Source organism: Pezoporus occidentalis, unplaced genomic scaffold (genome assembly GCF_034315485.1).
Source record: "Pezoporus occidentalis ecotype Australia unplaced genomic scaffold, CSIRO_AGI_Poc_V1 ctg37, whole genome shotgun sequence".
Classification (NCBI taxonomy): Eukaryota; Metazoa; Chordata; class Aves; order Psittaciformes; family Psittacidae; genus Pezoporus; species Pezoporus occidentalis.
Window position 1 is genome coordinate 9,486,981 of NW_026915691.1, and position 24,524 is coordinate 9,511,504.

At 45.9% G+C, this 24,524-nt stretch overlaps 2 protein-coding genes and 1 long non-coding RNA gene across 3 annotated transcripts; 2 read left to right on the top strand and 1 right to left on the bottom strand.

The window, feature by feature from the left end:
• Window positions 1-1,739: 1,739 nt before the first annotated feature.
• On the top strand, window positions 1,740-7,509 carry BRI3BP (BRI3 binding protein). The gene is made up of 3 exons (XM_062631624.1): window positions 1,740-1,975; window positions 2,852-2,954; window positions 3,558-7,509. Exons 1-3 carry the CDS (start codon window positions 1,784-1,786, stop codon window positions 3,974-3,976), a joined length of 714 nt encoding a protein of 237 aa, XP_062487608.1. The 5' UTR covers window positions 1,740-1,783; the 3' UTR covers window positions 3,977-7,509.
• A 687-nt stretch (window positions 7,510-8,196) lies between these two features.
• DHX37 (DEAH-box helicase 37) lies at window positions 8,197-24,104 on the top strand. The gene is made up of 27 exons (XM_062631622.1): window positions 8,197-8,342; window positions 9,090-9,259; window positions 10,450-10,562; window positions 11,292-11,613; window positions 12,269-12,417; window positions 13,022-13,114; window positions 13,259-13,355; window positions 13,445-13,558; window positions 13,907-14,008; window positions 14,503-14,617; window positions 14,975-15,070; window positions 15,477-15,553; window positions 16,149-16,287; window positions 16,526-16,602; window positions 17,161-17,393; window positions 17,829-17,940; window positions 18,533-18,639; window positions 19,037-19,225; window positions 19,335-19,459; window positions 19,727-19,843; window positions 19,968-20,140; window positions 20,523-20,637; window positions 21,050-21,187; window positions 21,545-21,639; window positions 22,091-22,164; window positions 23,024-23,121; window positions 23,705-24,104. The coding sequence occupies exons 1-27, from the start codon at window positions 8,237-8,239 to the stop codon at window positions 23,785-23,787; spliced, it is 3,429 nt and encodes a 1,142-aa protein (XP_062487606.1). The 5' UTR covers window positions 8,197-8,236; the 3' UTR covers window positions 23,788-24,104.
• LOC134170304 (uncharacterized) lies at window positions 21,547-22,465 on the bottom strand. The gene is made up of 2 exons (XR_009967221.1): window positions 22,054-22,465; window positions 21,547-21,801 (listed from the first exon to the last, which is right to left on the bottom strand). It is a non-coding gene; the product is annotated as an uncharacterized LOC134170304 (long non-coding RNA).
• Window positions 24,105-24,524: the final 420 nt, after the last annotated feature.

The following is a 24,524-nucleotide window of genomic DNA, read 5'->3' on the forward strand; positions in this document are numbered from 1 at the left end:
GACCCTAAGTACCTTCCTGGATCTGGGCCCAACCCTCTCAGAGCCAACTATAAATAATGTTGAAAGATATTGGCCACTCTGCTAAATGTGAAAATAAGTGTTTTGGCCAGACTAAAACTAGGGAAAAGGCCATAGGAAAGATGTCTGTATTCTAGATGTCTGCTCAACTGCTCAGAAACTGGGCTTCTGAGGTTTAAAAGTCAAGGACACGGGGTATAAAACCAGATAGAGATACCTAGAGTTATTCCAGTGTCTGGGAGAGCTACAAGCTGCACCCCTGACTTTGCGGGGGCCCCTGGGAAGGGCTGAGTACAAGCAGAGATGTGCCAGAGAGAGCAGAGATCCTGGATGGGGTGCAGATGTGGTCATGGACCGCCTGCACCATCCTGAGCACAATGAGAAGCTCTGGGGAGGGTGTTGGGATCCCCCGTGCCTTGGGGGCACTACCGTTGGGCAATTCAATAAACCCTTTCTGCCCCAGATGGGATCATCTATCAGCGCACAATCAGCACCACAAACCCATGGGTCTGTTTTTACATTGCTGCCTTTGCATTCCTGTCTTGTCTAACTCAGGCTTCTGTCAATGAATGATGAATCAAACGTGCTCTGAAGGCAGCAAAGTACTTTTCTGTCTCCTGGGGATTCTTACCTCACTCTGCTAACATCCTGGTTGGGTTTCACTACCCAGAAGGAGCTGATAACGTTTCGTTTATTCTTCCCAACCCGTCTTTTATTAGCCTGGTCAGGAAAAATCAACACAAAACCTGTCAGAAGAGGGAGTCGCATCACTGAGTGTGCTGAATTTTGGCTTATACATCTGAGTCAGTCTCTCAAGGGTGAAGGACACAAGGTACTTCAGAATCCCTCGACTGGCAGTTGTTAAAATGTCATTTTTTGAGATCAGACTTCTACATTCCCTTTGTTGTCTGGGGGTTGCGCCTGGGAGTCTCCTTAGGAGACCCACGCAGGAAAGGCTGTACTTTGTGTACAGACTGTGATAAGTCCTAGAGCACAAATAGACAGATGAATCATTTAAAAGCTCCACAGGAGAGGATCTGGGGGCCAAGATCATGAGTTGGCAACGTGGCCCAGCAGGACCCTGGGCTGTGTTAGTAAGAGGCCACACATCGAGGGATGTGATCCTTCCCCTTGGTCTGGCCCTTCCAAGATCCATCAAGAGCAGCATGCTCAAGTGTAGGCTCCGTGCTGCAAGGTGAATTTGATGCAGGGCTGGGAGCTGGAGCACAGGTGCCTGAAAGTGCTTGGAAAGGGCAAAGACAAGACCATATCCCTGCCTACACCTACCCTGGTGGAAAACAGCCAGAACCTTCTGGAAGGTGCACGTTGACAGGAGAGCCAACAGCCCTAAGCTGAGGTATGGGAAATCCTGGTTTACACAGTAGGGAAAGAACATTTTGGCCAAGTGGATTATTAAATACAAAAATGAGCCTGGAACAGGCTAGATGCTGCCCCAGGTCAAACACTGGCAGAGGCTGACTACTGGGGCTGGTTTTAGACCAGGACAAGCTCACTCCAGGTGCAAGCTGCTCTGAGGCTGGACGCAGCCATAGACTTGATCAGACCGGTTTGTCTCGGGGGGAGGGACGCACATGAAAACCTTCGAATATCCCGTTCCAACCGACATGATCATGTTGTGATTTTAATAACTCCATCGCTTTAAGGGGAGGGGGCTGCGGGCAGGGGCGGTGCACTCGCGGAGTTTGTGGCGCGGCCTCTAGGCGGCGCTACAATCGCGGCGTTGCCGGGCGCAGCGCGGGCGGCCATGGCGGCGGGGAGGCTGCCGGCGCTGCTGCTGCTCCTCGCCTTGCTGCTGGCCGGCACGGCGGGACCCGGTGCTTGGGCAGCGCGGAGCCGCGGCGCCGACAAGCAAAACAGCTTCCGCCGCGCGGCCAGCGGCCTCTACCAAGGCGTCAGCGGCCTCTTCGGCGAGGACAACGTGCGGGCCCTGCAGAAGGTGAGGCTCCGGCCCGCTTCCTCCCCGTAAACCTTTCGCTTTCTTTCCCCTTCGCGCTCTCTCCCCGCGCCGCTGCTCCCCGGGTTGAGCAGGAGGTTCTGTGCGGCAGAGCCCCGCCGTTGGCCGGTACTCGGCATGGACCGGCCTCGCCTCCTGTGCGAGCCCGGGCTGAGGCGGCCCAACGGCTGGAGCGAAGAAAAACGGGAGGCGAGGCATGATGCGGAGAAAAGAAATGCAAGAAATATTAATGTAATAAATCTCTAAATAAAGGCTAATTGAGGTGGGGGAGACGGCCAGGGCAGAGCGCTGTCGCTGAGGAGCCCTGCAATTGAAATACGGTGTGTCTGCATCAGCAGAGCATCCTGCGCTTGTAGGGCCACAGAGGAACTTGCAGGGAATCAGGCATGCGGGCAGACAGACCTCTGCCTTCCTCTGGCCCTGCTTGCCTCAGCCAGGAGGAAGAAATATTAAATACTGTTAAACTGACCTGTAAATGCACTTGAGACATTTGTGTGAAATACCGGGGACATTTCTCAGGTGCTTGATAAGTCTCTGGTTTGCTTTACCAATATCTGTTGCTAGTAATAAATAGTGTTCTCTTTAAACTTCAGAGCAATGGTAAAGCTAATAAAGTGCCTTTTAAAATCCTGTTATTATATACATTTACATGGCAAAATACCTGGGATAAGGACAACTGTAATAAGTACCTTTATGATTCGCAAAGTTAAAAAGCATTCATTTTCCCTGGGGACTTCAAAATAGCCTGCAGTTCTTGTTTAGTGAGTTACAGTTCCCCTGATAGTAAGTCTCGAAGCAGAAGCATGTTTAAGGAACTGAGAATTTTCATTTTTTTTAATTTTCAATTTTATGTCTCAGTTTTTCTCAAGGCTGACAGAGAGGTTTGTCAATGGGGTGGATGTATTAATGGACACATTCTGGAGAATATGGACTGATTTGTTAGATGTTCTTGGAATTGATGGTAAGTGTAATGCCTGTTAACTCTTGAGCTCTATCAGCCTGTACCAGTGTTGACAAGAACATTTTATCATGCTGCATTAAACATCCCTCAGTGCTATCTATCTGCTTCACTTGCCTTTGATTTTCTATTAGTACCTTCAAACAAGAGGTTTAAAACTAGTCATTCTGTTTCTGTACATGTCTATAAAGGGCATTAAAGTCATAGGTGGTTTCTTTGTATCATCACTACATAGATGCATGCAGCCAGGAACAATGTGGGAGATAAAGGAGGACTAGAAGAAGGAAAGATACAGTTGAGAGCCTTAGAATATAACTTTCACAAAGAGGACCTTTAGCCTCAGTATGAGCTTTGACCTTAGGCCCTGCAATAGTTTGTCTTTAAAGAACTTTTACTTTAAAGGAATTAATTCAACTGCATCATTGGAGCTGAGCCAGGGATTTGAAGAAGGTCCATCCAGAAAAGGATGAAGTAGCTTTACCCCTTCCTTTAGAAAAGTCAGAGCTGTGACCCCGCTGCATGACCCTTGGATGCTGTGTTGCATTTTTACCATTACCATTTGGCATGTTCTCATTAATACTCTGTGACTTTCCCTTTGTTTTTCAGCCTCCAACCTGACTCATTATTTCAGCCCAGCAGCAATTGCCAACAGCCCAACCCGTGCTCTTCTACTGATTGGTGCCATTTTACTCGCCTATTGGTTTTTATCTCTCTTCCTTGGATTCTTCTTCTATCTCCTGCACATGCTGTTTGGTCGTTTCTTCTGGATTGCAAGGGTTGCCCTTTTCACTCTCTCGTGCGTGTACATCCTCCAGAAGTATGAAGGTGACCCGGAACACGCCGTCCTGCCTCTCTGCTTTGTTGTAGCAGTCTACTTCATGACAGGGCCAGTTGGATTTTACTGGAGAAGAAACAGCAACAGCAGCCTCGAGGAGAAGATGGACCACCTCGACAGTCAGATCAGACTCCTGAATATTCGTCTTTCTCGCCTGATTGAGAACCTGGACAGAGGCAGTAATCAATGAACCAGCCCTATAGACCACTGTACACCAGCTCTAGAAAATTCCTAAGCACTGTCTCGTTTGAAGTTACAAAGCAACAAAACATCACATGGTAAAAAGTGTGCAAAAGTTATAACTTTTCATCATGTGTGAGACTAATTTATCTAGATTATACACTCAGCCATTATACTTGTAGGAAAAAAAACACGTTTAAGAACTTCAGCTGTATATTCAGAGAGTTTTATCCAGTACTCGAATTTTCTCAGTAGATAAACGCTTACTTTTACAAGCATTTAAAAACATCTTTTGTAAAGTTTTTATAAAAGCAAATTGAGTAGTCTTTCAAATATTGAAATTGAGCTAAAACATATGCAAATTTGACACTTTAAAAGTTAAAAAGAACAAAAAAAATAAGCTACCAAACACTTCCATTGAGAAGTAACTGCTGTGGGTCCACATTTCTTTTTCTTCCAAACTTGTGTTTTTGTTTTATTCTTGGCTTATTTCATTGCCTTGAAGTTGCCTTTCATAGAGTATCAGATGAGGAATTTTCTGGTATCCAGGCCAAAAAATTCACACCGTGGCTTTTAATATGAGGTGGGGAATAAGGGAGAAGGAAGATTTCATAGATTCTAAACTCTTTAATGGCAGTCCCACAGGAGGAGTTGAGAAGCGCACGGGTGGCATTATTTCATTGCATTTCATCTGGAGAGCTTTAATTTGGTGTCTGAAAGGAAAGCTCTTGACACAAAGGGAGGAGATGTAGAGTGGCAAATTGTAATTCATACGTGATATTCACAGTGAAGCATTTTTCCAAGCCTAGAGTAAACCATAATTTTTAGTCTCAGGACCCACGTACTTTCTCAAAAAAGGCAGCAGTGAAACCACTTGCAAATGTATTGTTGCTTAAAGCTTTCTCAGGACCAATAAGCGGCAATAAATTATCTTCAGGAAGATCTGGATTTTTTTCTAAAATTGTAATAGTTTTATAGGAGCTTTTTGCTTGAAGTCTGTGTCCTCACTCTTCTGGGGAAAGTGAGTCACCTTATGAGAAGGGTGTATTAAACGGTTGTGTTTCGAAGGGGTGCAGGAGCTTTGAAGCAATTTTACTTTGAAGGATTCTGTGTATTCGTAACCTTAGAGTTAAGTGGCTTGGCAGACTGCCACTGCCTGTGTAAGGTGTGCTGAAATGCATTGAAACAAAGGTAACCTCAGGGAAGAGAGGCCAGAACGTGGTGTTAACGCGTGTGGCGTTTGAGGGTATAGATGAGGGGAGGGAGGGATAGCAGCTAAACCATGGTGATGAGCACAGTATCAGCATCATGGGGAGTAAAATGGACCACAGCTGAAGAACTATGTATTCCGTAATGTCTAAATGACCAAGTAAAGGAAAAAAACGCAACAAAAACTGGCCTGTGTTAGGGCCTGGCTGACAAGCAAGGGGAGCAAATACCAGGAGGTGCTGCTTCGCCCGTGAGCGCCGGCTCCAGCTCGGCTCTTGGGCTTCAGCTTCTTGCTTCGCTGGGTAGAGCTTTTGTTGGATGTGACGCTTCACTGAATGTAGCTGTGGGGGGAGTTTCTTTTTCTGCTGAAGTTTAATGCTGTTAAAACGTGTTACTTGCCTAATCTTAGTTGGGCTCTGTGTGACATTTATGTGAGGGATTATTTTCAAATCCATGTTAATGGCCTTTACTCCAAACTGTGATCACTTCAGTTCAACACGGTTGAAGTTCATATGCAGTCGGCACTGTTGTAATACATTTTAATTTCTTATTTCCTCTATAAATCCCCCCTGCTCCCCATTTTTTTTCAAGACATGCATATTTAGAGTTGCAAAGTAACTGCTTTTCATAATGTAAAACCTTTCTGTGAACAGATAAGTACTGCAGCCACAAACAGTCTGCTTGGCAAAGCTGAAAATGGCAATTACAGTATAATCCTTTTTATAGCTCATTTTCCATAGTATTACAGAGTCTTCCCTATAAGCTCGCTTTTCCCTGCTCTAAGCATGGAGGACTGGGCTGAAACACCAGCCTGGAAGTTCGGAATCCACTGGCAAAGCTTTGTCAGGTCTTTAGGTGTTTTAAGCCTGAGGACCAAAGCTTGTTCATGTGAGAGGCTCCACTGGCCTCCTCAGGACTCTGAACGTGAGTCAGTTTGGTGTAGATTGTATTTTACATAATCTATATTTAATGTTAAAAGTTCCAAATACTGACTTGTTTCTATATTAAGAGTTGTCTATGATAAAGATTTCTTTTAGAATACTGTCTAACAGTTAATTTGGATTATAGTTTCTCCCTGTCTCGCTCTAATCACCTTAGTTTTGTAAAACCAGCCCTCTTATATTAATACTGTTCATTTTGATCACCCTGCTGCTTGAATAAAAAGGTATTTTTATATTTACTTGCATCCCATGTATAGCAAAATGTTACGTGAAAAGCAGAATATATAAAATTGGGTGTTTTGAATCAGTATTTTTCCCAGCACCCAGTTTTCTTGTTAGTCAAATTCAGAAGTAATGATTTCTTTTGTTAAAGCACAATCTAATCTTCGATATATGTACTTTAAAAAAGCTCTGTATTTTTAAACATGCACTGTAGTGAAAGCGCTTTTGGGACATGAATGTGGCATTGTATTTAATCTCTTTCAACTTTTGTAAATACCTTTTACAAGTATTTTCCATCCCAAGCCGTCTAGTTTATCCATCAAGCTTCTCTGGTTTTAGAGCTTGGCCTGGTGACAGCAGGTTGCTAGTAACATGAGGTGTGCCTGGTCACCTGTGGGTAAACAGAGATGCAGAATTGGACCAACCCACCAGAGTCAGTGGTAGAAATGGGGATAACCCCCCCCCGATTTTGGAGCTCCAGGCCTTTGCCCTGAGCACTGGCAGCCTAACCAGGGGCAGGTAGCAGCATCACTGCGCTTCCTGGTGCAGGCTGTGGTGGGGAGGCTCAGGTGGCCATGGAGAGCACCCTGTTCGGCCACAGTGCCCAGGGCAGCTCTGCCAAATCAGTTCCCATTACTGACCTCCTGTTTGCAGTGTCTGCTTGAACAAACATCCCCGATGTACCTGTTTCAGACAGGCTCCAGGCTGTCTGGTATCAGACATTCTGGTAGGATCTTTCATGTGTTAAACGGTGTATTCTTAAGACCTAATATTTGAAACTGCTGTAATATTTTCAACACATTCATTTTCACCAAACTTAATGCCCATCGCAGTTTTTTTGGAAGTACGCACCTCGCCTCGCGATAGCTGATGTGCCGTGCGCGGAATGTAACGCTTCTCAAAGTGGTTTTGGGTGTCAGAGTGCAATGTGTAAACCTGGTGTAACTCAGTGCTGTACTTCAGTAGTGCGTCCTGCAAACTGTGATTTGCTTTTTAAGACTTGTTGCATTGTGAGTGTGGAAAATAGACCAGTATCAATCCTAGCTCTTTGATGGTGTAGAAGTTTGTAAGTGTGATTTGCCTCACGTACTGATCTGTATTTGGCAGCTAATGATGTAAATGACCATTAAGTTCTTTTTGTCTGGGTTGGAAAATAAAAGATTTTACTGTATTCGCATGTATTTTAAACTTTTGGGTAACTCCATCGAACTGTGATAACAGCACATTTCAAACCTGATCTTTTCCTTCCCCCAACAAGTGATATTTGCTGTGGTTGCACTCGTTATCAGCACTGATGTTTGTGATTCCATTTGGGATTTCAAGATTAACCATGTTTGAGTTTGTATGGTTGTGTTATGTACAAATTAATTTGGTCTGAAGAGATGGCGTATGTAGACTTTTGACATATGATCCATAGGGAAACACTGGCTTCCACCGATAATACTGAGTAGTTAGAAGTCTGTGGGACTGATTTTTTTACGGAGCTATACCTACCTTTATTGATGACTTCTCTGGGCGCCCAGTCCATGTGCTGTGTAGTTACCTATCTGTAGGCCAGTTTCACTGACCGGCCGTGCTGTTGTGACAAAGCTTACAATAAACCTGTACCGGGACGTTGCACTGAGCACTGACTGCCCTTCACAGCTTCACTTGGCTTGGTTTTGCCGGCTCATGGGAGGAGGGCTCCGGAGCACGCTCGGTTGGGAGGCAGCGGGGACGGGCTCGGCGGGCGGGCGGGCGGGCGGACCCGGAGCACGCACCGCAGGGCCGAGCTACCGCATTGCGCCTGCGTACGGCGGCGCGGCCCTTTCTCGCGAGACCGTGCCTTACCGCGGAAGGAGCGCCGCTGGCCCTCACGTGTGGCGGCTGCCGCCGGTGCCGCCGCTGCAGCCGCCGCTATGGGCCGGGCGCGCCGCCGGCACAACTGGAAGGCGCGGATGCAGCCGGGCACGGCGCAGCCCCCGCCCGCCGCCGAGCCGCTGGAGCTGCCGCTGGAGCTGGGAGGTGCGCTGGAGCCCGGCCTGCAGGCTGAGTGGGGAGCGCCCGGCCTGCAGGCTGAGCGGGGAGCACCCGGCCTGCAGACTGAGTGGGGAGCGCCCGGCCCGGCGCTCCGCGTCCTGCGCGCTGTGTTCGTTACTGCGAACCCGGGCTGTGAACGGCGCTGGAGTGAGATCAGAGCTGCTGAGATGAGGATTAGCGTCGTGTCTGGGCTGTAGTTCTAGTATGCTTCTGTAGGAAGCGTTAGTTTAGAGCCTCTTACAGGCCTTGCATCTGTAGCTCTATTGAAGCAGCTCCTGCATCTCAGCAAATCTTCGTCAAAGCGATTATTAAGAATATTCTTAGGTTTAGCATTTGCATTCTCAAATATCGCTTTTAAATCCCCACATTCATTATACTGCTGTCATCATTCAAACGTTAATAATAGAAGTTTTTAGTATTAAAAATTATGCCTGGCCCCCCAAGACACTCGTGTCCCAGGCTGCTCTGCCTGTGGTCAAAAAAGGCAGAAGTTTTGTAGTATTGTTGTGTAAGTTAATGAAGATTACCCTCACAACTTTAGGGAGCACCTAAGAGAACTAGAGTCGCCCTTTCACGGGCTTTTTACCCTTACTGTTGATAAGGGATTTATTTTTGGCTGAGGGTGGGGGTTGTGTTTGTTTCAAAGTGCTACACCTGGTCTGGTTTGTGGTAAGCCTGTTATGCTGCAAATAACCCCGTGGCACCAGTGAGTGAGTAAATGTGTGTTTTCAGATGAAGTAACGCTGAAGGGAATTGATGAAAGCAACGCCCTGGTCCTGCCAGCAAAGAAAGCAAAGAAGAAAAAAGTGGCCAGTGTTGTGCAACAGCAGAAGAAACCCCTGAGCAAGAAACAGAAGAAACACCTGCAGAAAATTTTAGAGCAGAAAGAAAAGAAGAAACAGGTACAATGCTGCTTGCTGGGGACTCCGGCTTTGTGCCCTCCAGCCAGGTGACAGGGTATGGCAATGGTCCGTGTCAATGAGCACCTCTGGAGGTTTCCCTTGTGCTGTGACACTGGCAGTGACGATATGTGGTATGTGATGTGATTGCATTGCTGGTGTGAAAAGCCAGAGGTGGGGTGACTGCTCTGCACTGCCAGCAAGAGCTTTTTGGGACGTGAACTATGAGGGGTGCCTCAAGGACATGCAGGTGCTGAAGTTCAGGAGTTGTATTAAGACAGTGTCAGACATCCGTTTCCTGGGTGTTTTGGCAAAGACATGGCACCAGCCATGGACCTTTGAGGACACGTTTGGCGCAAGCTGCTCTGGTGGAGGGTGTCTCTGCCCATGACAGGAGGGATGAGCTTCAAGTTCCCTTCCAACCCAAACCAGTCTGGGATTCTGTGATATGATTCTATGAACTCTAGTGGGGAAAAGCATTCCCCTCCCTCTCAGCACTTCATGTGTTCCAGGAATACCTCATTTCTGGGTCCTGGTTCCCCTTCTCTCTTTGACCCTGGCCAAATAGACAAGTGTTATGAAGTACATCACTAGCAGGGTAGATGAAGTTGTACTTTAAAAGCATTCTGTGAAACAGGTTGCATGAGAAGCTTTGTTCTGTTGCAAAATGCAAAGCTTGATGCACCCTTAACTCTTCTGATGCTTCTGAGATGCGTATCTCCAGCTCCAGTATATTTCCTTTATGCAGACAGAGCTTTTCTGTCTTTGCAAAAGCTTTTCAGGGAAAATTCCTGTTTGTTTTAGCATCTGAAAAATGGCTTTAACAAACAAACTCTGCTTTTGGAGGTAGTTTAAAACTGCAGCCAACTCCTGCCAGCACTATGTCCCATGTGAGGGTGTTGAAGGGAGCCTTCCGCTGCTCTGGCCCTTGCTCCAGCATTTTAGTCCAAGTCTATTTTCTTTGCTGCTGTTTGAAGGGTGCAGCTGAGCTTTTCATTGCAGTGGTGAAGGGTCAAGCCTGTGTTTCCAGTGCAGAGGTGAAATCCTCATCAAAGAGGACTGACAGTGTAGCAGCAGAAATATCTTTACAACCTCACAGTGAGGTTTGCCAGAGCAGAGCCTTTAAAACTCAAGCACAGATCTGGAAATAATTTCTTGATGAAAATAAGCACTGATTTTTTTTCCCCAAATAGCGAGCTGAGTTGCTGAGCAAGCTGAATGAGGTCCAAGCTTCTGAGACAGAAATGAAACTGCTGTTCACTACTTCCAAACTGGGTACTGGGAAGCGCATGTATCAGACCAAAAGGTAAAGTGTTCTTTGGAAAGAGCCATTCTTGCTTATTGCTGCGGCTGAAAACTTTGCAACCTTCTTACCTTTTCTTTTTTGCTGGATTTATTTCCTTCTTACTGCACACAGGTTCTTCAGAATGGGTGGAGTTAGACAATTTTCTGGGTTTATCTGGTAATGTGATTGCTATTGATTGTCATCCTTTTGAGAAGATGTTACTTAAAGTGACTTGGTTTTCCCTTTCATAAGGGATGAGCTGGGTAGCAGTTACATCTCCGTACTCTTATAAATTAGGCTAAACTACATAACTGGTGGATAAACTTTTTTGTTGTATTGGAAAGTATTGAGCGATGCAGCGCTTATTTAGCAAGAGCTGCCTTTTGGCAGAAGTTGAAATAAATTAAACTACAGAGATGTCTTCTGAAGAAATGAATAAATATCAGTATAAAGCATGCTTAGATATGAATCCAGCTATTGGCTCAGCCAAGGCTTTGTCTAGCAGAGCTGTGAGAAGCTCAAAGAGTGAGGATCCTTGGAGAGCTGGGTTAACCTCTCAAGGTAATGTCTTCATGTGCTGCACTGCACCCGAGGTGTAGAAGTTTTGCCTGTTGAGTGAGATGTGGGTTGAGGCTCAAGCAGTGACTTTTGGTGATGTGCCTTGCCTGGTTTGTGTAGAAGACATGCCTGGCTTGAGGTCCTGGAGAAGTTTGGCTGAAACGTAGCTCACGTGTTGGTGTTTTGTTCTAGGATAATGCAGGAGCCAAGCACTGTTGAACCTGGAAATATCAGGAGCGTCAGCGGTGCTTACAAGAGAAGACACAGCTCAGAGTCAGAGCCTGAGGAAGAATCCAGTAGCTCTGACGAGGAGAAGGAAGAGCAGAAACCAGGAATAGAGAAGTCCTCAGCCAGTGATCTGAACACTGCTGAAAAGCCAGAGGAAGGCGTGAAGGTGGCAGAGATGAGCCAGCAGCCAGCTGGTCCTAGTGTGCTGGTTCACCAGCCAGCCTCCAGCAAGCTGCCTTGCAAGCCTGCGGTTTTCATTCCAGTGGACAGGTCTCCCGAGATTCAGGTAGGGCTCTGTGAAGAGCGAGGTGTTGGAAATTACAGTGCTCCCCATCAGATTAGGTCACTGCAGATGCTGCAGCACTGTCTTCTGTCTCTTGCTAATACAGCATGGTAGCAATGTGCAGTTAGGGTCCTCATTCTGGCAGAGTGTTCATGTGCATCGGAGCTTTAAGCCTGTCTAATCTAGCAGGAGAAAAACTAGTTTTGTTTTAGGATGTAAGCATTTGTCTCTAGTTTTAAATGTAGAATTCATTAGCAGGCTTTTAGTGTTTTTCACTGGAAGATCTTGTGAAGTCACTGTCAGCTCTCCATTATGCTGTATCATGGCTGGATAATTTTGTTCCATTTGGCGTAGGTAGTGTGTTCTGTAGGAAAGGGAAGAGCTCTGCATATGTCTGAGCAGATGAGACCGAGTGGTGAAATGAGTTTTGCCTTGAAGTGCTGTATTAATAAACTCAAGGGACTCTGAAGGTTCACAAATGAAGTGCAGGGCTTGCCAGCTGCTTTCTGGGAAGCTGTTCTGATGGCTCTGGTTCTTGCTGGTGTGGTGTTAACTGGTTTAGAGCTTTTCCAGCCACAAAGCTTGTAGGATTCCTTCTTGTGGGTTTTAGAATCAGAGGAAGGTAACAGTTCCCAATCCTGTGGTTTATATTATTTAGGAAGCAAGACTAAAGCTTCCAATTCTTGCCGAAGAGCAAGTCGTCATGGAAGCCATTAATGAGAATCCCGTTGTGATCATCTGTGGCGAGACGGGAAGCGGTAAAACCACACAAGTCCCTCAGTTTCTCTATGAAGCTGGCTACGCCAGGTATGGATCTTCTTTTATATGCAGCAGGTGTAATAAGAAAATTCAACCTGAACTCAGTTACCTCTGATTTTGATTCTTTTCTGATACGGCTGAACTGAACCTGGTCTGTGCAGTGGTAGTGGCCGTGTTGAATGGGCTTCTAAAAAGTCTGAAGGGAATTAGACTGACCTGCAACAGCCTCTCCACATAAGCAGTCTTTGAAACCTCTCAGCTTGTGCACCTCATAAAATGCTTCTTGCAAGTTGCATCAGGGCGCATCCAGCTTCTGTGCTGCTGCTGCCCCAGCCTGAGTGTCTTCTGAAATGAGCCCTGTTGCAGAGGGATGTCCAGGAAGACCAGAGTTCAGTGAGCTGGAATTACGGAGACAGCATTTGGGGAAAAAACTTCCTGTGATACATGCATCTTCAGATCCATGTGCATGTAATAAACAGGAGGGTAATCCCAAAGCTTCCTTTCTGTTTTTTTCTTGTAACTGTAAGTGACTTGAGTGATGCATCTTAATTTAGAGCCATCGTGCAGAAATCCTGTTGTCATCTTCTGAGTTTTCCTCTCTTTAAAGCAAGCAGCCAAACAACCCCTCCTTTTGTTTCCTTCCTCCTTTTAGTTCAGACGGTGCCATTGGGATCACCGAGCCTCGACGTGTGGCTGCGGTGTCCATGTCCCAGCGAGTCGCTAAGGAAATGAACTTGTCAAATAGGTGAGGAGGAAAGCTGAGACCTTGCTAGGAAGGTAACGCTGAGATGCTCTGTGCGTGTCATAGAGTCAATCTCGCACATTGTTCATTGAATTTTCTGTTTCTCCCTGTGCTTTTTCTTGTGGCTACCCTGGTATTTCCTCACAGAGTGGTTTCATATCAAATCCGATATGAAGGCAATGTTACAGATGAAACACAAATCAAGTTCATGACAGATGGTGTGCTGCTGAAAGAAATTCAGAAGGTAAGTTCTTGCCTTCTGTTTTATCAAAAGGAAAGTATTTTGAACAGCTGGAAAAGAGGCTTCATATGGTGTAATTGATCTCTCCTCAGGACTTTCTGCTTTCGAAGTACAAAGTTGTTATTATTGATGAAGCTCATGAGAGGAGTATGTACACAGACATCTTGATAGGCCTCTTGTCTCGCATCGTGCCTCTTCGGGAGAAGGTAAGAGAAGCAGTACTTCCGTGTTGGACACGGATGCGCTGGGGAAGGGAATGTTGGACATGAAGAGGCTTTGTGCGAGGAGGGACTCTGTGGTGAGGAAGTTAATAGAAATCTGAGGGAAACCATGAAATAACACTCATAACGTTGGGGTTCATGTATGTTAAGACGCATTGCATTTGAAGCTGTGTCTGCTCTGTCACTTGACGTGGTGCCTTTTTTGTCTTGGACTTTGAGTGCTTTGGTGCAGGAACTTGTATCCAGCCCCACTTAAAGCCCTGTGTGTGTGTGCTGTGTAGTTTACCCACCGCATGCTTTCAGGCACGGAGTAACACATTTGTGTCCTTGCAGAGAGGGCGGCCACTGAAGCTGATCATCATGTCAGCCACCCTTCGTGTTGAAGATTTCACTGGTAACAAGAAGCTGTTTTCTGTTACACCTCCTGTTATTCAGGTATTGTCCTTCTCACTGAGGTCTCCATCAGCCCAGTGGCTGAAATAAAGGGAGGGCTTCCTTGATAAGGGCAGTTAAAAACTAGGGGCAGTCTGCTCTTTCCAGCTGGGCCTGAAATCTTTCAGATACCAACTTGAAAATAGTTATTTTGATTAGACCATTGTTTCTTTGGGGACTCAGTGTTTTTCTTCCCACCTTTATCAGAAAACTGCCCCAGCAGAATCTGATTAGCTTGAGCACTGTACGTTAACACTTCAGCAGAACTAGAAAACCTCAGTCTGAGTTGATCTGAAAGAACAGTTATAGCTTCCAGCTTGGTTTTAGTGTTCAGGGTAGACAACAGTAACTTCTGTGGGTCTGGTGTATTGTAGATTACCAAATCCAAGAGCTGAACAGAAATACAGGGTGAGCTTTTCAAGTTCTCCAGTGAATGCTGCGATAGTTATGCTGGAGTTATAACAGCAAGTAATCGTTTGCTTGCATTACCTCCCTAGGTAGATGCAAGGCAATTCCCTGTAACTGTTCATTTTAACAAGAAAACCCCCTTAGATGACTACAGTGGGGAGTGCTTCAGAAAGGTGTGTAAAATCCATCGGATGTTGCCCTCAGGTAAGGTCACTGCTGAGAACCTCTCAAATACTTTACACTTCACGTGTCTAAAGTCTTCTGGGTTGTTTTTGCTGGGTTTATGTTTTGTTTTGGGGTAGAGGGTTTTTGTAGCTTGAACGTGGAACTACAGCGATGTATTCTTTTACTTGGGCTTCTCATATGAAAATTACCCTTCAGTTAAATCACGATTACATTTGTGTGCTTCTCGAGGGAGTAGTAGAAGACAGTTGCAGTCTAACACCCTGTTCCTCCTTGTTACTTTGCAGTATATTCAACCTGTCTTATCAAGAGCAAGATCTGAAGCTTTCCAAGGTGAAATACCTATGTTGAGGTTGACAGTGATCTGTTCTCTTGCAGGTGGGATTTTGGTGTTTTTAACAGGCCAGGCAGAAGTACACTCTCTCTGTAGAAGGCTAAGGAAAGCCTTTCCATTCCAGAGAAACAACACTGCAGGTAATGCTGTAGAATAAAGGACTGTTAGGCTCAAGGATTCATTGCATTTCTTCACTTGCTCTGTTGGTTGTGAATTAAAGCAGAAACGCTGCTGCCTGTTGGTGGCTGTTTTATTTCAGGCTAATGGAATTTCCCAAGATGACTAGAAAGTCAAATCCTAATATAGCTCAGCTAATGGTGTCGTAAACCTCAAGGCATACAGCTGCAGTATGGTTCCTAAATGGAATTATGACGTTAAACTTTTGTGCCATCCCTGTACCCTCTGCCTTCAGCGTGACTATTTGCTTATTTCACACTGTGACACTTTTTGCATCCCCAGAAAGATGGGAGTGGGACCAGACTCTTGCCACTGTGTATTCTGAGAGGAAAGCATGCTCAGCTAACAGTAATTCCACTGGTTTTGCAGGAGGAGATGATGACAAAGAAGACTCAGTGGAAGAAATGAGAAAATTCAAGAAATCAAGGAAGCAGAAGAAAGTTACGGTAATGTGTGATGGGTAGAATTCCTCCCAGAGACAGGAGGGAGCAGGTATCTCCCTGCCAAACAGCACTACTGCATAGCTGTGTTTCTCACCAAGCTGTTTTAGGTTTGCCTGGAGCCTTGTAGCCTACGTATGTCCCCTCAGGAAATCCAGTAATGCTCCCTACACTGATAACTGCTGCATTATGGGCAGCAGAGTGCTAAAATGTGGCCCTGGATATTACAGGCAGGAGATTTTGGTTGAGTGTTGACCATTAAAACTTTAATGGAAGGAGTTCCAGACTTGCTGGCTCCAGGGCTGCTCCTCATCTCGCTGTTATCCAGCGACTGATGCATTTGTCAAGGTGTCAAGGATGAAGGGTTGGCTTCCACACAAGTCCTACATGCGCTTTGTTAGCCAGAGATCTTGATGTTCTAGATATCCTGTCCACTGACATTGAAACCTTGGCCTTAAATACAAATGAAATCTCTCAATCCCTCTGTCACCTTCAGGTCAACAAATGTTTGGAGTAAGTGCTCAGCTTTCAAAGCAAGAAAAAGTGCTGTTTGTGTCCCCCTTTTAAAATACTCTGTGGTCATCTTTCCTCTCTTTCCCAGGTGCTCCCCAAAATTGATCTGGACAGTTACTCTGTTGTACCAGTGGATGAAGGAGATGAAGACAGAGACAATGAAACTGATGATGATATGGCAGGGTCTGATATTGACCTGGATTTAGGAGATGGAGACTCGGAAGAAGGTTTGGCACTTACTGAAATCAGAATTCCATATCTCCTGTCACCTGTGGAATGTGCAACATAGGCTGGTTGGCCTTTGCTGACCTGTGCCATGGAAAAGCTATAAAGATTTTCCAGCTTCAGCTTTGTACCAAGTATTTTACTGGTTTTAAATGAAGTGGTGTTTGTGAAGACATTGTAGGGATTAAGCCTGGAAGTTGTTGACTTACTGTGTACTTAATAATATTGGTTTCTTCACAGATGAGAAATCTGATTCATCCCTTCCACTCTATGTGCTCCCACTCTATTCTTTGCTAGCACCAGAGAAACAAGCAAAGGTAAAGAATTTGTTGTCATAATAAGTAAATGATCCTTATAGATATGTGTGATTGTTGTCTAAAGTCACATATGCTTTGTGAGTTACAATGTGCATTTTGGACTGCCATCACTGGGCGGACTTGAATGTCCCAGTGGGTGAGTTGGGATGGGATCAGAGCTGGCCTTGCTTGGGCTGGGATCTCCTTTATGTGCCAGTTCAGCAGGTTGGGAGAGATAAAGAGTGACAGTCCTGCAGCATGGTAAAGTGAGTCCAAATTAGATCCCATTGCCAACAGGCAGTTACTCTTACATTTCCTCTTGAGTTTTGGAGTATGTCTAAATACAGCTCTGCACTGGTGTCTGCTCCACCTGGAGGCCCTGTGGGTGTTTCTGAGGGATTAAATGAGCTGGATAGAACGCTCCGGAGCTGGAGACAAAGTGTTAAGTCTTTGGTCTCCCTCTTGGGTTTCACCTGCAATGCCATATGCTTGGTCATCCCTTTGCAACCCATCCAGGTTGACTGCCTGTCTCTTTCTGTTGTTGGCTGTGCATTTCACATGCCCATCTGTTTCTTGTAGGTATTCAGGCCTCCTCCTCCTGGCACGAGACTGTGTGTTGTCGCCACCAACGTGGCTGAAACATCTCTTACCATCCCAGGCATCAAATACGTGGTTGATTGTGGAAAGGTCAAGAAACGTTTCTATGACAAAATTACTGGGGTTTCATCTTTCAGAATCACTTGGATATCTCAGGCTTCAGCCAACCAGCGGGCAGGCCGGGCTGGCCGGACGGAGCCAGGGCACTGTTACAGGTTAGCTGCCTGCTGGGGAGAGGGTTAGCAGGATCAAGAAGCCCAGTGAGTGGCAGTGTGAATTGTGTGGCTTCTCTCGTCCTGCTGCCCCTTTCACAAGGACCTAGTGATGCTTGAAACCCGTTGGTTTTGTCTGCTCTTCATTCAAATAGGAGAGGTGAAGCCAAACGTGGACTGTCACTGGTGATGTTGGTTTGACAGTTTGACTTCTTGGGGGCCTTTCTTTTGCTGAAAACTCATTGTGGTGGCCAAAACAGCATGGATCCCACTCCAAGCCAAGTCACCTTTTTGTGACTAATGCAGTATGCCCCAACCATGGAAATAATTACATGGTTATCTAAATAGCACCCACAGCTGCCTGTTTTATAAATCCCTTGCATATCTTTTGAGTTAAGATTTATTCTAAGTCTCTAAGCAGCATTTCTGGTTCACTAGGTTATACTCCTCAGCAGTCTTCATGGACTTTGAGAAATTTTCTGCTCCGGAAATAATAAAGCGACCGGTAGAAGACTTGATTCTGCAGATGAAGGCATTAAATATAGAAAAGGTGAGGTGTAAATTTCCTTTGTACTACAGTGCTCATTAAAGTGGCTGCCCCTTGGAGCCGGAGTCACAAAATGTCTGTTATCATCGTCGCTTGAGGCTGTGCCTTGTGTTAGGAATTAGGATGCTGGGACTTGATTTTGGTTCTGTGAATCACAGAAGCCTGTATGAATTCTACCGGGCCTTAACAGATGTGTTTGTTCAGGTCATAAGAGCTTTCTTATATTTTTAGTAGCAAAAAAGCCCTGTCCAAACAGGGGTTGTGTTTTGGAGGTACTTGAGCACTCTCAGAAAGCACAATACTTACGAGTCAGACCTTAAAGCAGCCCACCCTAGGCGGTGCCTGGAGTCAGTCAGTGGCAGCTCAGGGTGACACTGGTATTCCTGTTTCCTAATGTTTTTGTTCCAAGCATTTCCTCCCATTATATGTCCTTTCCTCTTGCTCCTGGCAAACATCCTAACTGTTTTTATGTGGTGTGTATCCAGAGGGAAGGGTTCTGTTCCCTTCCAGGACTTCTTACTGCATTCAGACTCTGTTTTTCAGTGGGAGCTATATCAGTGATGTACTGAGAAGTATTTTCCCTCACTGTCCATAGGTAATCAACTTCCCATTCCCAACACCACCTCCAACAGAAGCACTTGCAGCAGCTGAGGAGTTGCTGATAGCCCTGGGTGCCTTGAAGGAACCCCCTATGACAGGAAGGTAACATCTGTGGTCCCCCACGAATTCCCTCTTAGTGCTGCTGCACAGACTCCACTATCAAGGCAGTGGCACTGCTGTCCTCCCGCCAGTTTTCCATCTCAGCCATGCATTTGAGGATGTGCTGGCAGAGACTGTCAGCATTTTAACAGTCTCAGGTTTACCTTTGTGTGTTTTATTGGTCCCTGGGTGTGTTTGGGCACAGAAAGACTGTGCTAGCAGTGTGCCATTCAGGGCAAGGGGGAGCTGCATGAGGAAAAGGAATCTTTCCCCCAGCCTTTGGGACCAGCACATAACAAAATCAGAGAAAACACATGAAATGAATGGGGCTTCTAAAACCAGAAACAGAAACTCATTCTAATGCAGAAGTCACTACATTACATCACTTTTCCTCCCCCAGGCTGAAGCAGCAGCTGGCAGCAAAGCTGAGTTGCCCTGTTAGTCCCCTGGGGAGAATAATGGCCACATTTCCTGTTGCCCCCCGCTATGCAAAGATGTTGGCATTGAGCAGGCAGCAGGACTGCCTGCCCTACACCATCACCATAGTGTCTGCAATGACTGTGCGGGAGCTTTTTGAGGAGTTAGACAGGTGAGTGACTTAACCTGACATCACTTGTCACAGCTGATGTCTCTCTTACGTTGAGGCCCTTCTGCACCTAAGCACAATGTTCATTTATGCTGTTTTGTGTTTCTTTTAGGCCAGCAGTAAGTGAGGAAGAGGCAGCAAAGCTGAAGGGGAAGAAAGCCAGGTTTTTACAGATGCAAAGGATCTGGGCTGGGCAGGGGCCCATGCAAAAGCTTGGAGACCTGATGGTGATGTTAGGTATTGCAGTGACTTCCCTGTACTGTTAACTGCCGTTCTGTCCTCCTCCCTCTTAGCTTTATACAAGCAAAGGCAGCCTCATGCTGCAGGACTGAGCCCAGCAGTACATATTCTGGACTGTTCTCTGGGCATTCTGCCAGTGTCCCAGGCTAATGACAAATGGGAACTGTGATACGCATGTGTTGACTATGACACCACTGTCCCACAGTTGGTTTCCTTTGCAGAACTGATTGTCTAAGTAATTTCTCCCCCTGACTTCACTTCCAGGAGCAGTGGGGGCCTGTGAGTACGCTGGGTGCACCCGGAAATTCTGTGAAGAAAATGGGCTCCGATACAAAGCCATGCTGGAAATCCGGCGCTTGAGAGGACAGCTGACAACAGCAGGTAAAGGGGTTTGAGAGGAGCCACCTTGTTTATTCTCTTTTGAGGGGTGACAAATCAACGGGGCTGTTTGTTGCAACCTTTAGTTTGCTATTGAATCTTAACTCCTCTTTCCTCCCCCCCACAGTGAACTCAGTCTGCACTGATGCTGGTCTCTTTGTTGATCCAAAGATGAAGCCCCCAACAGAAGCTCAAGCAACTTACTTGAGACAGATTGTCCTGGCTGGGCTAGGGGATCACGTTGCCCGAAGGGTTCAGGCAGAAGAGCTCCTGGATGACAAGTGGAAAAATGCCTATAAGGTAAATAGCTTGAATTGACTGAATTCCTCTTCCCCTGTGTGGTAGAAAGACACTCCTGGGCTTATGGCTGCATACAGCAATGGGGCTGCATGTGCTGGCTTTCTACAGCCACTCATGGAATCTAAGTTTCCAGTGTTGCAATTTCCCGGTCCTCAGGTAGGAATTGTTATAGAGCCAAGAATTAGCATTAGTCTGACGTGCAAAGTGCTTGATGTCTCCTGAGAAGGTGATGTAGAAAATGATGGGGTTGTTAAAATCCTCCATCACTTAAGGAAACTGTATAAAGGTACATCTAAGAGAGACTAAAATTGGATGCAATCAAGAAATTGGATTGCCAGTAACTCATCTTATTCTGCTTCAATCTTCTTGTGCTTTCTTAAAGACTGCTCTCCTGGAAGACCCCGTGTTCATCCATCCAAGCTCAGTCCTCTTCAAACAGCTCCCAGAGTTCGTGGTGTATCAGGAAATTGTTGAGACTACAAAGCTGTACATGAAAGGTGAGGCTGCTGCAGTCCCTGCTTGTTCTGCAGGTGTGGGGAGGAATTCAGAAGTGCCTTAGGCAGAATGTTTCCCTTGAGGCATTCTGCTTACACAGTGGTCATGCCTCTGGGGATTTGGATCCTTATGGTTTCTAGGTCTGGATCAGGAGATAAATTGGCCTGGTTTATTCTTTGTCCAGCGGAACTGGCTGGAGCAAAGTTCAGCTTCTGAAATAGCTGCTCTGCTCCAGCCCTGTCAGCAGTAGCTCCCTATTGATGGTGTCTGAACAAGGACAATAAAGAGTTGACTTGAAAAATGAGATCCAAGTGAATGTGTGAAGATGAGATTCTGCGATGCACTGTATTCACTCAGTGAGTGGTGGCCCTTGGCAGCAAGCCTGCATTCAGGTGTGTGTTTTCCCTTCCTAAGGTGTGTCTGCAGTCGAGCCTGAGTGGATTCCAGCTCTGTTGCCACCGTACTGCCACTTTGGGAAGCCTCTGGAAAATCCTCCTCCATCTTACTGCCCTGAAACAGGCCGAGTTCGGTGTCACAGACCAAGTGTCTTTCGTAAGTGCCTTGAGAAGTGTCATTCAGTAGTTCTATATAGTTATATATAGTATATGTAGTTATTGTGATGCTGCTTTTAGCAAGACTCTCAGCAGACCAGAAAGGTCAAGCCCAGCTTGGACTGGTCAGAGAGCTTAACCATGGTTTGAGTAACTCCATGGGATTCGTAGCATCTAAATATCAGCATCTCCCCGTTGGTATGGGCATTTTGTGCCCATCTGCCGCCCCTGTGAGGGAGCAATGCTGGCTGGGTGGTGGCAGTACCCTCCCCACTTAGCATCTTTGTTGCACATCTCCCTTGGCTAGGGACCCTCCTTTTTGAGCATTTAAGGGACTCAGTGTGATCCTTCTTTCCAGACCGAGTTAGCTGGGAGCTCCCTGCTGTGGAAGTCGATTACCCAGAAGGTATCGATCGTTACAAATACTTTGCCAGGTTCCTGCTTGAAGGGAAGGTGAGCATGTTCCACCTGCTTCCTTGGTGTAATCAGTAAGTTTTTAGCCCAGTTTTTGGAGATGATGACCCTTGTGACTTGTTTCTTTGTCTGCATGCCCATTCTTCATAACTTGCTGGCGGCTGCAGGAGTTTGGTGCAGTTGTGGAATGGGGAAGATATCCTTAAAATATAAAGCAGCATGAAAATCACCATCTGGGTGAAAGAGACTCACAAATTTAAGTCCTGGTTTTCAGAGGAAAAAAGCTATAGCTCCTGTCTTTGTCCATTCTGAGACTCAAGGGTCACCTAGCAAGCCAGGACAAGATTTGTATGGTGGTATGGATGGGAGAGAGATGGTAATAGAGAATATGGGATGGATGTCTATAGTTGTACAAGTTCATTAATGGTTGTTTCCACAGAACAATTAATTTACCATGTTCATTATGTACTTGTTATAACGAATCTTCCAGGTTATTAAGAAGTTGAAGTCTTATAGCCAGTGTCTGCTGTCCAGTCCCCTCATAATGCTGAAGACGTGGGCCAAGTAAGTTGATAAAGTTAAGTTTGGCTCCACCAAACACGTTTAACTTCCTTTAGAATGAAAGAAAATGAATGCTGGGAGGGGTGTCCTCGATAGGGATCTTGGCTGCAGCTGCAGGAGAGGAAAATGAGTTTTCTTACCAAGAAAAACTATGTCTCAAGAGAGCTGGGTGGTTGTGAGGGCAGTGTGGAAGAGCACACACAACCTGCTGGTCACACTGACCTCTGTGGGCTGCTTCACGCACATAAATTGCTCACAGTAAGAAACTGATGGACACAACTGCTTTCCTTGCTTTTCTTTGTGCTTTGGCCAATTAACATTGGGTTTATCTCTTTCCAGAGACATGTTGCCGACAGACCATATTTTTCTTGAGGACATTTACAGAACAGTGAGCCTCGAAAGAACTGTCAGCTATTGTTTCCCCTGTGTCCCCCTTGTGAAAGCTCTCTTCCTTACCAAAATGAGCTTTCTCTGAGTTGTGATGGGGCTGAGAGATACAAAGATTGGGAAAGACTTTCTTAAAAGTGACTCATCTCATCCGAGGCTCCTACAATTGCAAAGTTATTCCCTCGTGTAGTCAGTTCCGAGTGCAGCATGGGACCTGTTGGTTCCTTTTTGCTCCCCCATGTGCTATGCAGCTGCATGCTGCCAGGAAGAAGAGCAACCTGCTGCTCTATTTAACAACAGAAAGTTGTAGTAGGGGGAATAAACTTATTTCTAGTGAAATTTGTGTTTCTGTAACTATATTTAGCCCTTTAAAAACCACTAGGAGTATGAATTCAGAAAGGTAAGCTGAATGCTGGAATACTTTGCTGAACTGTGCTAATGAACTTTGTTTTAATGTACTGTTTTATTTTGGTAGACTTCAGCCCAGGACAGAAGCCCTCCTGCAGGCTCTAGTGGCAGAAAACTGTGATAATCGTGGTGCTTTACTGGCTGCATGGAAGAGAAATCCTAAATGTAAGTGTTCTGCTTGCTTAATTACTGGTCATATCAGTGCAGGTTTTGTAGTGCCACCAACACTGTTGAATTATAACTAAAAAAATGGATGATCTCACTTGATAATCTCCAAATATTTGCTGTTTTCTTACCAGAATCAGCAATGCTGTGTGTCATGGTTCTGGTGAAGGACTGGAGTGGCTTGTACTTCAGAAAGTACATCGTTTTAAGATGATTTTTTCCCTGTAGTTCCAACAACAGTTAGAGTGTTTGGTTTGTGCTTCTGAAGAATCACACTCTGATGGCACTGTCAGTGGGTGCAGGGAAAGGTTCTTCCAGGTAAAATGGATTTTGTTCAGTTTTAGGGTACAGATTGTGAGAGTTCTTCATGGAAGCAGCAGCAAAGTGATGCGGTGATGGCTTTCACAGTCATTCTCCCACACTTGGCACTTCTATATCTGCATGCAGGTCCCCAAGCTGCAGCAGTGATAGAAGGTTGGTTCTTGCTGTCAGCCTGTGATGCTGCAGGACTTCGTCTTTCCAGCAGAACCACTCCAGTCCCTGTACTCCGCAGCCATGTAATTGCTCCCCTCTCTCCTTCCAGATTTGCTCACAGCCTATCGTCAGTGGATCCCCGAAGCCTTGCATGATGATCTAGCCCAAAAGTGGCCACCAGTAGCACAGTGAAGTGTCTGACTTCTTCATGGACCCTTCTCCAAGACGTTTTGGGAGCTTGGGTTTCCTTGGAAATCTGCCGACACAGATGGACTTGCTGACTGTTAGCAGTAGCTTTCTGTAAGCAAACTGAGTGTTCGTCTGGTTTTCTAGGAAGCCCTCTGTGTTTCCAGAAGCCCTACCAGTGGTTTTGCTGGTATTTTGTAATATTAATGTTTGGATAATTTTATCCATTGCATTTTACAGATTGGTTTTTTTTATCTGAAGCTTCTCTTTGGACTATATTAGTCACATGGACTATAATAAATGTGTATAGTTCTTGGGCTGGATGGGAGAAATGTTTTCAATGCCAGATACTGCAATAAGGGGTATTCCAGACCTTGGCAGTGACAGCAGATCCAGCCCTAGGCTGAACGTTTGATCCTCGTGGTGGGTTGACCTTGCCCAGCCCCTCAGGTTCACGCATCCCCTGTCCCTCCTGCGTGACAGGAAGCACAAAAGTGAGAAAACTCGTGGGTAGAGATGAAGATGGTTTAATTAGTGAAGGGAAGATGAAGAATCCCAGTGATGTCAAGGCGCTCAGCACCTCCTACGCGCTGTCCCCTTCCAGCATCTTGTCCACCCACAGCCACCTCACAGAGGGGAAAAGAGAAAGCCTTGACATTGTGCAAGTACTGCTCAGCAACAGCCCGAACACTCGCGTGTTATCAACACTGTTAGTCGCAAACCCAAAACACAGCAGCAAGGGG